The sequence below is a fragment of the Anomaloglossus baeobatrachus genome, chromosome 7 (assembly GCF_048569485.1).
Source record: "Anomaloglossus baeobatrachus isolate aAnoBae1 chromosome 7, aAnoBae1.hap1, whole genome shotgun sequence".
NCBI lineage: Eukaryota > Metazoa > Chordata > Amphibia > Anura > Aromobatidae > Anomaloglossus > Anomaloglossus baeobatrachus.
Window position 1 is genome coordinate 149,340,160 of NC_134359.1, and position 17,056 is coordinate 149,357,215.

The 17,056-nt window shown below is 43.5% G+C and overlaps 1 protein-coding gene across 3 annotated transcripts in view; it reads left to right on the forward strand.

Moving 5' to 3' along the window:
• Nucleotides 1-17,056, forward strand: part of PMS1 (PMS1 homolog 1, mismatch repair system component) — a 929,444-nt gene that overhangs the window by 877,976 nt on the left and 34,412 nt on the right. For all 3 annotated transcript variants that reach the window (XM_075317757.1, XM_075317755.1, XM_075317758.1), the window contains one exon: nt 14,819-14,949. In XM_075317757.1, coding sequence (XP_075173872.1) covers nt 14,819-14,949 — 131 coding nt within the window. The remainder of the gene's footprint in view (nt 1-14,818; nt 14,950-17,056) is intronic.

Genomic DNA, 17,056 nt, shown 5'->3' on the forward strand with positions numbered 1-17,056 from the left:
GGGGACGGCAAGACTTGTGCAGCAGACCCTTCACCATCTATCACCATAGTTACCCAGTGCCCAGTCAGCGACATGTAACGTCCCTGTCCATGCTTACTGGTCCAAGTATCTGTGGTAAAATGCACCCGTTCACACATAGAGTTTCTCAAGGAAGCGGTGATGTTGTGTGCGACATGCTGGTGTAGCGCGGGCACACCTTTCTTAGAGAAGTAGTGGCGACTGGGCATCTGGTACTGGGGCACAGCGACAGACATAAGGTCTCTAAAATCCTGTGTGTCCACCAGGCGGAATGGCAGCATTTCGGTAGCCAAGAGCTTACAGAGGGATAAAGTCAACCTCTTAGCTTTGTCATGGGTCGCAGGAAATGGCCTTTTATTTGTCCACATCTGAGGGACAGAGATCTGGCTGCTGTGTGTAGACGGTCTGGAGTAGGGTGTCCCTGGAAAAATGAAGGTTTGTGAGAAAAGTGCAGTCGAAGACATGATATTGCCTTCATCCAACGTTGGTGCTATCGATGTCTGAGAGAGCTGTACACACGCACTTGTTTCCCCTTCCAAACCAACTGACGACCTACCAAGCAATCTGCCTGTTGCGGTTACAGTGGTGGAAGTTGTGCGTGGAAAACCAGGTGTGACAGCTGTCCCCACAGTCCTAGAAGATGAAGAGCGCACGGATGCACTGGAAGGGGCAGGCCGTGGATGGTTCGCTCCGCTAGGCCGCATTGCAGCACGGTGAGCTTCCCACTGGGACCTATGATGTTTATTCATGTGACGATTCATGGAAGAAGTTGTCAAACTGCTGAGGTTTTGACCTCTACTAACAGAATCACGACAAATTTTACACATCACATAATTTGGGCGATCTTTTTCTATGTCAAAAAAGGACCAGGCTAGGCAAGGCTTAGAGGGCATGCGACCTGCTGAGCCCCCGACTAGTGCTCAGAGGCAGAGTGGTGGCTGATGATGCAGTTGTAGACGTGCTACCAGTGCTCCGACTCTGTCCAGGAAGGCGCAAGGTAACTTCGTCGTCAGTTGCATCCTCCTCCACCGCCTCTGTTGACCTCCTCGAGTGCCTGACTGTGGGTTGACAGTAGGTGGGATCTAGAACTTCCTCATCAATTGTTGTGTTTGCACTCCCCTCACCCTCAGACCGAGCCTCTTCTTGCCCTGACCGAATATTTAAGTTGTCATCACAATCTGGTATCTGCGTCTCATCGTCATCAGTATGTTCCTCATTGTCTATAACCACAGGTGTTACAGTTTGTGACAAAGGGTCAACATTATGCTCAGAAACTTGGTCCTCACGGCCTGAATCAGAGTCACAAAGGTTCTGGGCATCACTGCAGACCATTTCCTGGTCTGTACTCACTGTAGCTTGGGAGCAGACCTCTGATTCCCAGGCTATAGTGTGACTGAACAGCTCTGCAGACTCAGCCATCTCAGTTCCACCATACTGTTCAGGGCTGATGGAGACTTCAGAGCTGGGAGAAAGCAAGTTTGATTGGGATGACAACTCAGAGGACTGGTGTTTTTTGCATGCGGTAGTTGAGGTGGCTGAGAGGGCACTTGTTGGACCACTTGAGATCCATTCAAGCATTTTCCTTTTTTGGCCATCATCTACCTTTGTTCCTGTTGTTCGTGTCCGTAAAAAAGGGAGCACATCGGATTGTCCACGGTAAGTAGTAGACATCTTACTTTTGCTGGTAGATGGTCTATCTTCAGCAGATGTTAATTAAGCTTTGCCACCTTCCCCACGGACAAACCCTTTTTTTCCTTTTCCAACACGCCTCTTCCCCTTTCCACCAGCATCTGTCATTTTGCGACTCATGTTGATTGCGACAAGATTGTGTACTTAAAATGTGGTAGTAAAAATTGAGAGGTGGTGTAGATTGCAGCGGTGGTCTAGCTTTATTAACAGAAGAATAATAAAGAATAATTATCCCTGACAATGCAACTACGGCCCCTAAACTGGCAGCATAAATTGCTAGTATAATGGCTTAGTAACAATGAGTTTGAGTGTGCAATGCAGGCAGACGTGCTGCAAATATCTTTGCACTAGTGGGACTATACAGAAGTCCAATAGCCACGTTTAGGATGCCACTAAGTTCACTCAGTGTTTGCTAGTATAATGGCTTAGTAACAATGAGTTGGAGTGTGCAATGCAGGCAGACGTGCTGCAAATATCTTTGCACTAGTGGGACAATACAGAAGTCCAATAGCCACGTTTAGGATGCCACTAAGTTCACTCAGTGTTTGCTAGTATAATGGCTTAGTAACAATGAGTTGGAGTGTGCAATGCAAGCAGACGTGCTGCAAATATCTTTGCACTAGTGGGACTATACAGAAGTCTAATAGCCACGTTTAGGATGCCACTAAGTTCACTCAGTGTTTGCTAGTATAATGGCTTAGTAACAATGAGTTTTAGTGTGCAATGCAGGCAGACATGCTGCAAATATCTTTGCACTACTGGGGCAATACAGCAGTCCAACAGCCACGTTTAGGATGCCACTAAGTTCACTCAGTGTTTGCTAGTATAATGGCTTAGTAACAATGAGTTTTAGTGTGCAATGCAGGCAGACGTGCTGCAAATATCTTGCACTACTGGGGCAATACAGCAGTCCAACAGCCACGTTTAGTATGCCACTAAGTTCACTAAGTGTTTGCTAGTATAATGGCTTAGTAACAATGAGTTTGAGTGTGCAATGCAGGCAGACGTGCTGCAAATATCTTTGCACTAGTGGGACAATACAGAAGTCCAACAGCCACGTTTAGGATGCCACTAAGTTCACTCAGTGTTTGCTAGTATAATGGCTTAGTAACAATGAGTTGGAGTGTGCAATGCAGGCAGACGTGCTGCAAATATCTTTGCACTAGTGGGACAATTCAGAAGTCCAATAGCCACGTTTAAGATGCCACTAAGTTCACTCAGTGTTTGCTAGTATAATGGCTTAGTAACAATGAGTTGTAGTGTGCAATGCAGGCAGACGTGCTGCAAATATCTTTGCACTAGTGGGACAATTCAGAAGTCCAATAGCCACGTTTAGGATGCCACTAAGTTCACTCAGTGTTTGCTAGTATAATGGCTTAGTAACAATGAGTTGGAGTGTGCAATGCAGGCAGACGTGCTGCAAATATCTTTGCACTAGTGGGACAATTCAGAAGTCCAATAGCCATGTTTAGGATGCCACTAAGTTCACTCAGTGTTTGCTAGTATAATGGCTTAGTAACAATGAGTTGGAGTGTGCAATGCAGGCAGACGTGCTGCAAATATCTTTGCACTAGTGGGACTATACAGAAGTCCAATAGCCACGTTTAGGATGCCACTAAGTTCACTCAGTGTTTGCTAGTATAATGGCTTAGTAACAATGAGTTTTAGTGTGCAATGCAGGCAGACGTGCTGCAAATATCTTTGCACTACTGGGGCAATACAGCAGTCCAACAGCCACGTTTAGGATGCCACTAAGTTCACTCAGTGTTTGCTAGTATAATGGCTTAGTAACAATGAGTTGGAGTGTGCAATGCAGGCAGACGTGCTGCAAATATCTTTGCACTAGTGGGACAATACAGAAGTCCAATAGCCACGTTTAGGATGCCACTAAGTTCACTCAGTGTTTGCTAGTATAATGGCTTAGTAACAATGAGTTGGAGTGTGCAATGCAGGCAGACGTGCTGCAAATATCTTTGCACTAGTGGGACTATACAGAAGTCCAATAGCCACGTTTAGGATGCCACTAAGTTCACTCAGTGTTTGCTAGTATAATGGCTTAGTAACAATGAGTTTGAGTGTGCAATGCAGGCAGACGTGCTGCAAATATCTTGCACTACTGGGGCAATACAGCAGTCCAACAGCCACGTTTAGTATGCCACTAAGTTCACTAAGTGTTTGCTAGTATAATGGCTTAGTAACAATGAGTTTGAGTGTGCAATGCAGGCAGACGTGCTGCAAATATCTTTGCACTAGTGGGACAATACAGAAGTCCAACAGCCACGTTTAGGATGCCACTAAGTTCACTCAGTGTTTGCTAGTATAATGGCTTAGTAACAATGAGTTGGAGTGTGCAATGCAGTCAGACGTGCTGCAAATATCTTTGCACTAGTGGGACAATTCAGAAGTCCAATAGCCACGTTTAGGATGCCACTAAGTTTACTCAGTGTTTGCTAGTATAATGGCTTAGTAACAATGAGTTGGAGTGTGCAATGCAGGCAGACGTGCTGCAAATATCTTTGCACTAGTGGGACTATACAGAAGTCCAATAGCCACGTTTAGGATGCCACTAAGTTCACTCAGTGTTTGCTAGTATAATGGCTTAGTAACAATGAGTTTTAGTGTGCAATGCAGGCAGACGTGCTGCAAATATCTTTGCACTACTGGGGCAATACAGCAGTCCAACAGCCACGTTTAGGACGCCACTAAGTTCACTCAGTGTTTGCTAGTATAATGGCTTAGTAACAATGAGTTTTAGTGTGCAATGCAGGCAGACGTGCTGCAAATATCTTTGCACTACTGGGGAAATACAGCAGTCCAACAGCCACGTTTAGGATGCCACTAAGTTTACACAGTGTTTGCTAGTATAATGGCTTAGTAACAATGAGTTGGAGTGTGCAATGCAGGCAGACGTGCTGCAAATATCTTTGCACTAGTGGGACTATACAGACGTCCAATAGCCACGTTTAGGATGCCACTAAGTTCACTCAGTGTTTGCTAGTATAATGGCTTAGTAACAATGAGTTGGAGTGTGCAATGCAGGCAGACGTGCTGCAAATATCTTTGCACTAGTGGGACTATACAGAAGTCCAATAGCCACGTTTAGGATGCCACTAAGTTCACTCAGTGTTTGCTAGTATAATGGCTTAGTAACAATGCGTTTTAGTGTGCAATGCAGGCAGACATGCTGCAAATATCTTTGCACTACTGGGGCAATACAGCAGTCCAACAGCCACGTTTAGGATGCCACTAAGTTCACTCAGTGTTTGCTAGTATAATGGCTTAGTAACAATGAGTTTTAGTGTGCAATGCAGGCAGACGTGCTGCAAATATCTTGCACTACTGGGGCAATACAGCAGTCCAACAGCCACGTTTAGTATGCCACTAAGTTCACTAAGTGTTTGCTAGTATAGTGGCTTAGTAACAATGAGTTTGAGTGTGCAATGCAGGCAGACGTGCTGCAAATATCTTTGCACTAGTGGGACAATTCAGAAGTCCAATAGCCACGTTTAAGATGCCACTAAGTTCACTCAGTGTTTGCTAGTATAATGGCTTAGTAACAATGAGTTTGAGTGTGCAAAGGGCAGGAGGGTACAGTGCCAGGGTTGTGGGTCTCTGGGTAGAGGAAAGGAAGCCTGCCTTTCTATCCCTCCTAATGGGGAAATGCAGCGAGGAAATCCCTGACCTTAGCTACACAGACGCTGTCATCTTGTGTAGCTGTTAAACTCTGTTTTCACGGACCTGTCTCCTATGGCTCTGACCCTGCCGATATGAGCCCTTAAAAGGACTGAAAGTGCTATCCCTATGCTGTACAGCGCTGTGTATGGAGCGTACACAGCAGTATCGGCGATAGGAGCTGCGCCAGTGATGTCTGACACCAAGGACGCAGAAGGCAGATAATGGCGTGCTGGAGGAAAATGTCCGGTTTTATAATGCAGGGACATGTGACATGGACATCCTATCACACATGCCGTTGCTTCTCTGGCTAAAAGTCCACTTAGCTGTGTGTGTGTCTGGGATTGGCTGACATGCTGGCCCGCCCCACTACACGCGCACGCTTAGAGAAGGAAGACAGGGAAAAAAAAAAAAAATGGCGGTCGCCATTATACATACAGCAGCGATCTGAATGCGCTGTTCCCGCACACTATACACTGAAATGTCATAATAGTGTGAGTCACAGAGTGACTTACACTATTACAGCGGAAAGCCAGCTAGGAATTAGCTGTTTTTTTTGCTGCTAGAACCATTCTCGAACGTATCTAGAACTATCGAGCTTCAGCAAAAAGCTCGAGTTCTAGTTTGATCTGGAACAGCCCCCAAAATCACTCGAGCCGCGAACTGGAGAACCACGAACCGCGAACCGCGCTCAACTCTGGTCGTCAGATAAGGGGAGAGGGGAGGTTGTGAGGTTAGATAGAGAGCAGAGACGGGTGAAGATAAGGTCTAATGTGTGTCCATCTTTATGGGTGGCAGAGGTGGACCACTGAGTTAGACCAAAAGATGAAGCGAGGGAGAGGAGTTTGGAAGCAGCTGACTGGCGGGTGTCAGTGGGGATGTTGAAGTCACCCATGATGATAGTGGGAATGTCAGCAGAGAAAAAGTGTAGAAGCCAGGCAGAGAACTGGTCGATAAAGGCAGTGGTTGGGCCCGGGGGTCTGTATATGACGGCCACTTGGAGGTTGGAGGGAGAATAGATGTGGACAGAGTGCACTTCAAAGAAAGGCAGGACAAGGGAGGGTAGAGGTGGGATTGGGTTGAAGCTGCAGTTGTTAAAAAGAAGGAGGCCCACTCCTCCACCCTGTCTATTGCCAGGGCTAGGAGTGTGGGTGAAGTGGAGGGGGCCGTAGCACAGCGCAGCAGGGGAGGCAGTGTTGGAGGGTGTCAGCCATGTTTCGGTGAGGCCCAGAAAGGATAGGTTGCTAGAGGTAAAGAGATTGTGAATGATGTGCAGTTTATTACAGACAGAACGGGCGTTCCAGAGCGCTCCAGAGAGAGGAGGAGGCAGAGTGGGTGAGAGGGGAATGAATTTTATATTGGAGAGGTTGCGGTAGTTACTAGTAGGTGGGGAGCGATAGGGGGGGTGATAAAGAGGAGTGTCCCATCTGTGGGGGTCCAGGATTGGAAGATATGTCAGCAGCAGTGAGAAGAAGTAGAGAAAGGGAGAGCAAGTGGGAGAAGGAGAGTGGACGGCATGGTCTGCGTGTTATGAAGAGAGATCTGAGATTTAGGAGCAGGTCAGCAGATGAGGACAGGTGGAGGAGGTAAGAGGGAAGGGGAGATAAATATTTGTTTGGAGAGTGCTGGGCTTTGGGGATATCGAAGGTGAGCGAGGAGGAGTGGAACAAAGACTGTGAGGGCATAGGTGGACATGGTGAGAATAAGGTTTACAAATGGGAATAAGAAAAGAAAATGAAGGGAAAAAATGCAAGCGACAGACACACAGTTAAAGAGGTAGTGTCACCTTCTGGTCACTTCTGGGACATTTCTGGAATATTTCTGATTGCCCACTTAGAAAATCCCACTTATGAAATCACACAGACCACCAGATCTTAAATTCAAATGGGATTAACTCAGTGTACCACAGACAGCCACTAGATGGTGCTCAAGTTGCATTCATACACCTAAATACACACAATAAGACTGTCTGAATGGATCCCTAAGGAACTATAACCACCGTCATTTTACTCACCCATGATAAGAGGTCCCGAGCGCAGGTATCGGGGTGCGTCCAACCCCGATGCATGTTTCGATATTTTCTTTGGGGGGCCACAGAGACAAAGCGTGAATGTGTGTCTATATATAGTGTGAAGGCATCATGTTCTGGGCTCATGAGGGGGGCAGTACCTCGCACACGCGATTAATGTCTTCCGGTCATTCCGGGGAAGAGGCAGGATGGAAGAAAAACTTCCAGTGATGTCCGATTGCCCGCCTCTCCCCCACAGGATGCTCCTTTGACAGAGATCACAATGCAGCCGCCTCCGAAACGCGCAATCGGCGCCACCATATTAGATAGGGGCAAATGTAAGGGCCCATATCTGTGTATATATATATATATATATATATATATATATATATATATATATATATGTATATGTATATGTGTATGTGTGTATGTATATATATATATATATATATATATATATATATATATATATATAAATAAAAATGTAATAGATTTTCTACACAGTGGATGACATGGATGTGCATGAGGAATGAATCATTTCTTGTATGAGTGGATTGGAAGCATGGAAAGGATAGGTAAGTTTACTTTCCCTTTCCAATGTCATATGTCCCCTGAGCAACTCTTTCCTTTTTCCCTCTTTGTTAATAATGAATATATTGTATGGGAGGGAGATACATGTAGATCTATACCGGGGTTGGTTCCTTATTGGGGGTTGCCTTAGGTTATCTAGTTTATACATGCTCTTACATTTGCCCATATCTAATATGGCGGTGTCGGGTGCACAAGTGGGAGGCAGCTGCATTGTGATCTCTGTCAAAGGAGCTTCCTGTGGGGGAGAGGTGGGCAGACGTCACTGGAAGTTTTTCTTCCATCCTGCCTCTTCTCCAGAATGACCGGAAGACATTGATTGCGTGTGCAAGGTACCGCCCCCCTCATGCGCCCAGAACATGGCGCCTTCACACTATATATAGACACACATCCACGCTTTGTCTCTGTGGTGCCCTGAGGAAGATAATATGGAAATGTGTGTCAGGGTTGGACGCACCACCATACCTGCGCTCGGCACCTCTTATCATGGGTGAGTAAAATGACGGTGGTTATTGTTCCTTAGGGATCCGTTCAGACAGTCTTAAGGCCCCGTCACACACAGAGATAAATCTTTGGCAGATCTGTGGTTGCAGTGAAATCATGGACATATTGTGCCATTTGTAAACAGCCACAAACCTGGCACTGATTGTCCACAATTTCACTGCAACCACAGATCTGCCACAGATTTATCTCTGTGTGTGACAGGGCCTTTATTGTGTGTATTTAGGTGTATGAATTCTACTTGAGCACCATCTAGTGGCTGCCTGTGGTACACTGGATTAATCCCATTTGAACTTAAGATCACCAGGGTTTTCCATATACATTGTAACTCCCCATGGAAGTGATTGTTGCGCTCAGGTCACGGTGTGTTGTCTCTTCATATGGCTTATTCAGAAGTCCTCACTTTTTCCTGTTCACCTTATTTTTTACTATGCGATGTGATATATGTATGCCTAATTGTTAACCTCAAATGGGATATATTTTTATATATTGAATTGTCTTCTTCTACTTCTAAACTTCACTTTAGTGGACAGTGTCGGGCAGCTGCTGCCAGGGCTAATAAAATAATGGGATGTATTAAAAGAGGTATAAGAGTTCATGAAAAAAATATAGTTCTACCCCTGTACAAGTCACTAGTGCGACCGCACTTAGAATACTGTGTACAATTCTGGTCACCGATATATAAGAAGGACATAGCTGAACTGGAGAGGGTGCAGAGAAGAGCGACCAAGATTATTAGAGGAATGGGTGGGCTGCAATACCAAGACAGGTTATTAAACTTGGGGTTATTTAGTTTGGAAAAACGAAGGCTTAGGGGGGATCTAATCACAATGTATAAATATATGAGGGGACAGTACAGAGACCTTTCCAAAGATCTTTTTACACCTAGGCCTGCGACTGGAACACGGGGGCATCCGCTACGTCTTGAGGAAAGAAGGTTTAATCATAATCACAGACGAGGATTCTTTACTGTACGAGCAGTGAGACTATGGAACTCTCTGCCGCATGATGTTGTAATGAGTGATTCACTACTAACATTTAAGCAGAGCCTGGATGCCTTTCTAGAAAAATTTAATATTACCAGTTATGTATATTAGATTTTATGACAGGGTATTGATCCAGGGAACTAGTCTGATTGCCGGATGTGGAGTCAGGAAGGACATTTTTTCCCCATTGGAACTTGTTTGCCACATTGGGGTTTTTTTTTTTTTTTGCCTTCCTCTGGATCAACATGTTAGGCTACGGGTTGAACTAGATGGACTTAGAGTCTCCCTTCAACCTTAAAAACTATGATACTATGATACTACCTTAATAAAATGATTGTGATTTCTAGACGGTTCTGGTATTTTCTCTTATTAGTGGTGTTTTGATAGTCGGCCACTATCTGTTTCACTCATGGTATATGTACCCTTTCAAACAGATGTTTCTCAACCCTGCACCTACATCTGTAAGACAAGTGACTCGAAATATACATTTTGGATTTCCTGCCTGAGTTGCCAATAATGTGAAGGCATGAAAAAGTATTTTCACTGACTAATTTTGAACAGACACGGAAAAGTTAGAACACCATTTTACCTTGTTCAATGGCAATTTTTCAGCAGTCACCACTACCAATACCTATAAATTGATTTCAGTGATGTAATTTATAGCAGACCCAGAAAAGTGTCAATAAACACTTTTTAGATACAGCACTAAAATCTTTATTAGTATATGCCAATAATACATGGTGATACCCAGAGCACTGTTTATTTTCATTTTCAAAAGGCAATTTAAATTGGTAAAATGCAGTGTGCACATACTGCACTAGCAATTTTTTTTATAGATCACCAATAATTAGTGGCTAACGTGGCTGTAACCAGAGCGGTGTTTATTTTTAAATTTTTCTAAAGGCAATTAGAATTGCCAACATTTACTGTGTACACTGGCCTACCATTTTTTTTGCAGTAAAAATAATACATGGCTCTAACCAGAGCGGTGTTTTTTATATATTTCTAAAGGCAATTACAATTGCCAACATGCACTGTGTACACTGGCCTACCAATTTTTTTAAGAGCAACAATAATCCGTGGCTGTAATCAGTGGGGTGTTTTTAAATTTTTCTAAAGGCAATTACAATTGCCAACATATACTGTGTACAGACTGCATTAACCCTGCACGTCCCTATTCTAAACTATTACTGGCCTAAACTGTTTCTGATGCCCTAAAACAACCTGCAATCTTTCCATGATTTCATGTGCCTATTTATGGCACACCCCTCCCTACACTGCACGTCCCTATTCTAAACTATCTCCAGCTTATGTAGCTAAAGTGCTTAGCATTAAACTCAGGCAGGCTTTACACGCTGCGACATCGCCAGCATCGGCTAGCGATGTCGAGCGCGATAGCACCCGCCCCCATCGTACATACGATATCTGGTGATAGCTGCCGTAGCGAACATTATCGCTACGGCAGCTTCACACGCACATACCTTGTCAGCGACATCGCAGTGCTCTGCTGAACATTCCCTCCCTCAAGGGGGAGGTGCGTTCGGCATCACCGCGACGTCACTAAGCGGCTGGCCAATAGAAGCGGAGGGGCGGAAATGAGCGGGACATAACATCCCACCCACCTTCTTCCTTCCACATTGCCGGTGGACGCAGGTAAGGAGATATTTGTGGTTCCTGCAGTTTCACACACAGCGATATGTGCTGCTGCAGGAACGATAAACAACATCGTACCGGTGGCATCAGCGATATTATGGAAAGGTGCGACGTGTCACCGATCAACGATTTTTGACGTTTTTGCGATTGGTGATCGTCGCTCCTAGGGTTTACACGCTGCGATGTCGGTAATGGCGCCGGATGTGCGTCACTAACGACGTGACCTTGACGATATATCGTTACCGATGTTGCAACGTGTAAAGCCCGCCTTACGCTATGTGCGCACGTTGCGTCGAGGTAGTTGCAGTTCCAAACGCATTCTCTGGCAGAAATGGTTTTTGCCAAAGTTGGTTTTTACCACAAAAACGCTATAAATACGCTTGCGTTTTTACCACGTTTTTACCGCATTTTACATAGTTTTTCACTGCTTAAAATCAGATGCGTTTTGACTAATAATACAATGTTAAATAAAGTTTAAACATACAAACACTATAAAAAAATAGAAAAAAAATGATAACAAATATCAAGATTATTATTAATAAAAAAAATGGCTTATTTTATTAAAATGATAACTTTGTGATAATAATTATGCATAAAATTAAATTTATTTATGGATTTTCATAAATGTAATTGTCGGACTATGTGTGTGTGTAAAGGGACATATCATGCTATTAAAATTTTGCCAAAAATGCAGGCAATTAATTGGTCCAAAACGCATGTATTCTGCATTCAAAAAGCATGTAAAACGCTAGAATTTTGATGTTGATTGCGTTTTGCAACTTCTCATTGACTTCAATGTTAGCAAAACGCAGCCCAAATGGCAAAAACAATTGACATGCTGCTTCTTTAAACGCTGAGTTTTTGCCCAAAAATATGCAAATTAAACGCTGCGTTTTTAACAGCAAAGTGCGCAGAAGAAATCCCCATTTCCTATAGAAAATCAAAATGCATGCCTTTTGGCTTTAAAACGCTGCAGTTGAAAACGCTGCGGAAACGCAGATAAAAACGCAAAGTGCGCACCTAGCCTTAATCTCACTACGAGGAGCAGCAGCCTCTTCCCTATTGACCAACATTCACGAAATGACGTCGAGGCAAAATGGCTGCTACTTATATCCACAGTGACATGTGACTTAAGGCTGCTTTACATGCTGCGACATCGCTAGCGATCTCGTTAGCGATGTGACACGCCAGATCTCAGATGCGATCTGCCGAGATCGCACATGTGACCGGCGCTATAAAAACAACCTATGTGCGATCTCAGCAGATCGCATCTACGATCTGGCATGTCACATCGCTAATGAGATCGCTAGCGATGTCGCAGTGTGTAAAGCACCCTTTAGAGGGCCAATCACAGAAGCCCAGTTAAGCAAGCATTGTTGACCTTAGGGAGATCAACATCAACAAACACGTGATGGTGTCTCCGCGGCTTTCTTATTTGCATACTTCCCAGGGGGCAATGCTCTAGAATCACTGTGTTGAGAAACACGTGATGGTGTCTCCGCAGTGGATATGTTGATCTCCCTAAGGTCAACAATGCTTGCTTAAGTAGTCTTATACTAGGCATTGCCCTCACTAGCCAGATTCCTACTCCACACTGATGAGGGGCAAATACCCCGAAACGGCTGTCTGTGGATGGATACCATGTTTGGTATAGGTGGTCTCCTTGACTGGAGACTGCCCTTCCCGTGGTTGTTCCTTCCCGGTGAAAGACCTGGCTAGTTTCCTGCCGGCGTTGAGAAACATGTGATGGTGTCTCCGCAGCTTTCTTATTAATCACAGAAGCCCTTCTGTCTCCTCCTTGATGATATTTACTGCGCGGTGGTTGGCTGCATGAACATTGGTAAATAAAGTTAAAAAAAAAGAACACAGCCCCGTGCCAAAAGCCTTGTCCCACTGCCCCCTCCTGCACTCATTTTACACATTCCCACATCTAACAGAACCACAGTCCTAGACAAAACAAGAAAATGCTAATAAAAAAAACATTTATAGAAACGCGGCCAGCTTTCGGGGCCAGCAAATAAACATAAAAAAGCATTACCGAGTTTTGGGGGATGGACTCGTGTTTTCCGAGTCTGAACGAACACGCCCAGGCTCGTACCGAACCTGAGATTGGCGAACCTTTATCGAACAGGGTCGCTCATCTCTACTCTTCGGTAATAGTCCCATTGATACTATTTACATACTTACATCAGATCCCAGATTATGATTACATTAGTAAATCATATATTTATGCTTCCTGTTGCTGTTGTATTTACATACTGTTTTCTTTTTAGAATTCATTATTTCTAGCCACAGTTGCCAGAGCTGACAGTTTATTCTCTCACTAATATTATGTCACTCAGATCAAAGCTATATTTTGATGGGACAGTACCTCCAGTCAGACCCTTTAAACTCCATATTTCAATTATATGATTTGCCATGTTGCCACTTTCCTCTCTTCGAGCTTCCTTTTGATATTGTCACGTATCTGAACATGCAGCTGCAACTCTTGGCCTGGTCGCAAAAGCGGGCTTTACATGCTGCGACATCGCTCAAGCGATCTTGTTGGGGTCACGGAATTTGTGACGCACATCCGGTTGCTTTAGCGATGCCGTTGCGTGTGACACCTATGAGTGATTTTGCATCGTCGCAAAAACGTGCAAAATCGCTCATCGGTGACATGGGGGTCCATTCTCAAATATCGTTACTGCAGCAGTAATGAAGTTGTTCCTTGTTCCTGCGGCAGCACACATCGCTACGTGTGACCGCGCAGGAACGAGGAAGCTCTCCTTACCTGCCTCCCGCCCACAATGAGGAAGGAAGGTGGTGGGTGGGATTTTTGTCCTGCTCATCTCCGCCCCTCCACTTCTATTGGGTGGCGGTTCAGTGACGCTGCTGTGATGTCGCTGTGACGCTAAACGAACCGCCCCCTTAGAAAGGAGGCGGTTCGCCGGTCACAGCGTCGACGCAGGGCAGGTAAGTAGTGTGACGGGTCTGGGCGATGTTGTGCGCCACGGGCAGCGATTTGCCCATGTCGTACAACCGATGGGGGCGGGTACCCACGCTAGCGATATCGGTCACGATATCGCAGCGTGTAAAGCGGCTTTTAGTGGCGCTGTACCAATACTACAGTCCCTGCTGAATGCCAGAAGTGAGTGGAAGTTTAGCCTTTAGATTCCTGAGATTTGTTCTGTAGTCTTTCATATAGACTTAAGTCTTGCTGCAGAGATGGCAACTAACTTTCTTCTGGGAGTCGTGGGCAAGGCTCCTTACTATTTAAACCCCAGCATACAGTCTCTATCTGCCAGTTATTTTGCTAGTTAGGCCTGATATTTTTGTTGCTTTGCTCCTGCGTGCCATTTTGTATTTCCCGTTATCTAACATCAGCTTGAATTATGACTACCCTCTTGCCTCTGGTTCGCCCCTCTGGTCAGCAGCTCTCCTGTAGAAGCAATCCAGTGGACTCCGTTGTAAGATCACATCCCTTTACAGGGCTTTAATGGTGAATCTGACGGATGGAGTGGTTTGTATGAAGTCTGCCTGAAGTAGCTTTTTTGAGCCTGTGTACTCAGACAGATGTAACAGATATTTGCTCAGAAACCATCATATTAGAGCACTCATATTCTGCTACAGAGATTTACTTATTTTTCAATATTTTTACTGTAGCGTATATGTCTTCCCTTATTTTGTCTTACCCCTCTCATATTTTGTGCTTTAATTTTAGCTTAATCGGTGGACCAGAATATTTCACAGCTCTGCTAAATATGCAAAAAGATAGTTATAGACCAAATGGACATGTTTACTTCTCAGATTCAAGACTTGCATATAATGGATTTCTGGTAAAAATGATACCAGGTATGTATACCTGCCTTCTTTCTTTCTTTACAGCAAAACGTCTTTATCATGGGATCATCATTATAACTGTTGGATATTTTATAGAAAATGATTCACTAGAAAAATAATCAATTGTGAGTTAATACAATGCAAAATGACACTTTCAGCATTTTTACAGGATTTTATACACTTAGTCTTTTGAGTGATACAGATTGAGGCTTACGGTGTAAGGATTCTGATGAAATACAACTACAGTGGAATTTAGCGTTACAATGGCCATAAGTAATATTTTCTCCTGGGTTGTTTTAACCTGAGTATGATTAACAAAAAAGCCTAAAAAAACCCAATAATTCACTTTTTTTTAAATATGCTAAAATACCAAAAAGGCACACCCAAGTGCAAAACCAAAAACATAAATAAAAATCAGCATATGTGGGGGACAAAAAAAAAATAGTCCAGAAAATTGAGACTGAGCTAAGGAATATCCTATAAAACCCTAGGAGACTCAGTCCTACCTGACTACGAAGGGTGTGCCATCATAAGTTTTTGGGCGCCCCATCACCCTTTTTCTGTCCCTGCTGATTAATGGATCTACTAAACTGCTGTATATGGGTCAATAAAAGAGAAGACTAGAGGTGATTTATGGTGAAAAAAATCATACACTTATAAAATGAGGGTATATATAAATATACAGTATGTGATAAAAAAAAGATATATATGATGAAAAATAGTCTCCCAAAAACTTTTTTTCATAAATATACTTATTTAACACAGATGTAAAACTACACTGTCAAAAAATGGCAGAAAAAATGATAGGTTATAAACTACACAACAATATAGTGAGTAATTTTGTATCTATAAACACAAGGGGTATAGATGACCAATATCTCAAAAAATGCTAAAGACTGGAGGTATATTATTATCATGTAGATCAGTGATTTTATTGTTTTTTTTAGGTTTATTTTGTTAATTACAATCAATACTCAGCCCAACTGTATTTTTTTCTTTGTTAATCTTTGTTTTTACCTGAAACAACATTCAAGTTACAATCAGTAGTTTATAGGGTTAAGGTTTATAGGGTTAAGTCAGTAAGTATATACTATTTACTTTGTAGAAAACCTGTTAATTACAATGATTTCTGATGGATACTATTGTCTGACGGGGCGGCACGGATACACAGTGGTTAGCACTCCAGTCTTGTAGCGCTGCGGTCCTGGGTTTAAATCCCACCAAGGACAACATCTGCAAGGAGTCTGTATGTTCTCCCCGTGTTTGCATGAGTTTCCCCCGGTTTCCTCCCATACTCCAAAGACATACAGATAGGGAATCTAGATTGTGAGCCCTAATGGGAACAGTGTTGCCAATGTATTTAAAGCACTGTGGAATTAATAACGTTCTATAAATTAATAAAATTATTATTATTATTCTGTTTTAGTGAACTGCATGCAGTGTTTATCCAGTGATGTAGTACATTGCAGTGTTACATGTCTTGTATTCAGACTACCCATCTGGAAATTCTGGCAAATGGGTATCGCTTTGCTCTGGCACGCTATTGATCACTCCAGCAGTATAACATTTTGATCCCTACACTGCGGTTTTGTAGGGATCAAGCCCCCTCCTTCCCTCCTTTATGACTTCCTTTTCCTGCTACTCACATTAGACGTGACGGAAGAAGGAGGTCGCGCCGCAAACAAAACCAGTTAGCATCATCATTAGCTGCTTAGAAGGCCTACTCAAGGTTTTTTGTGAACCCCGGGTGAAAAAGTCTGTGGCCCCATGCACACATAGACGTGCACACACACAGAAACGTACACATACAGGCATATGTACATATAAATATTTGAAGACAAATTCGCAAAAATATATATGACAGACATAAATATATACGCAATCATATACACTGACATACAGTTGTGCTCAAAAGTTTACATCCCTTGGCAGAGAATATGAATGATATCACAAAATCTTTTTTTTCCACTCATGGCTAGTGGTTGGGTGAAGCCATTTTTTGTCAAACTACTGTGTTTTCTCCTTTTAAATCATAATGACAACCAAAAGCATCCAAATGACCCTGATCAAAAGTTCACCTACCCCAATTCTTAATACCGTGTATTGCCCCCTCTAACAA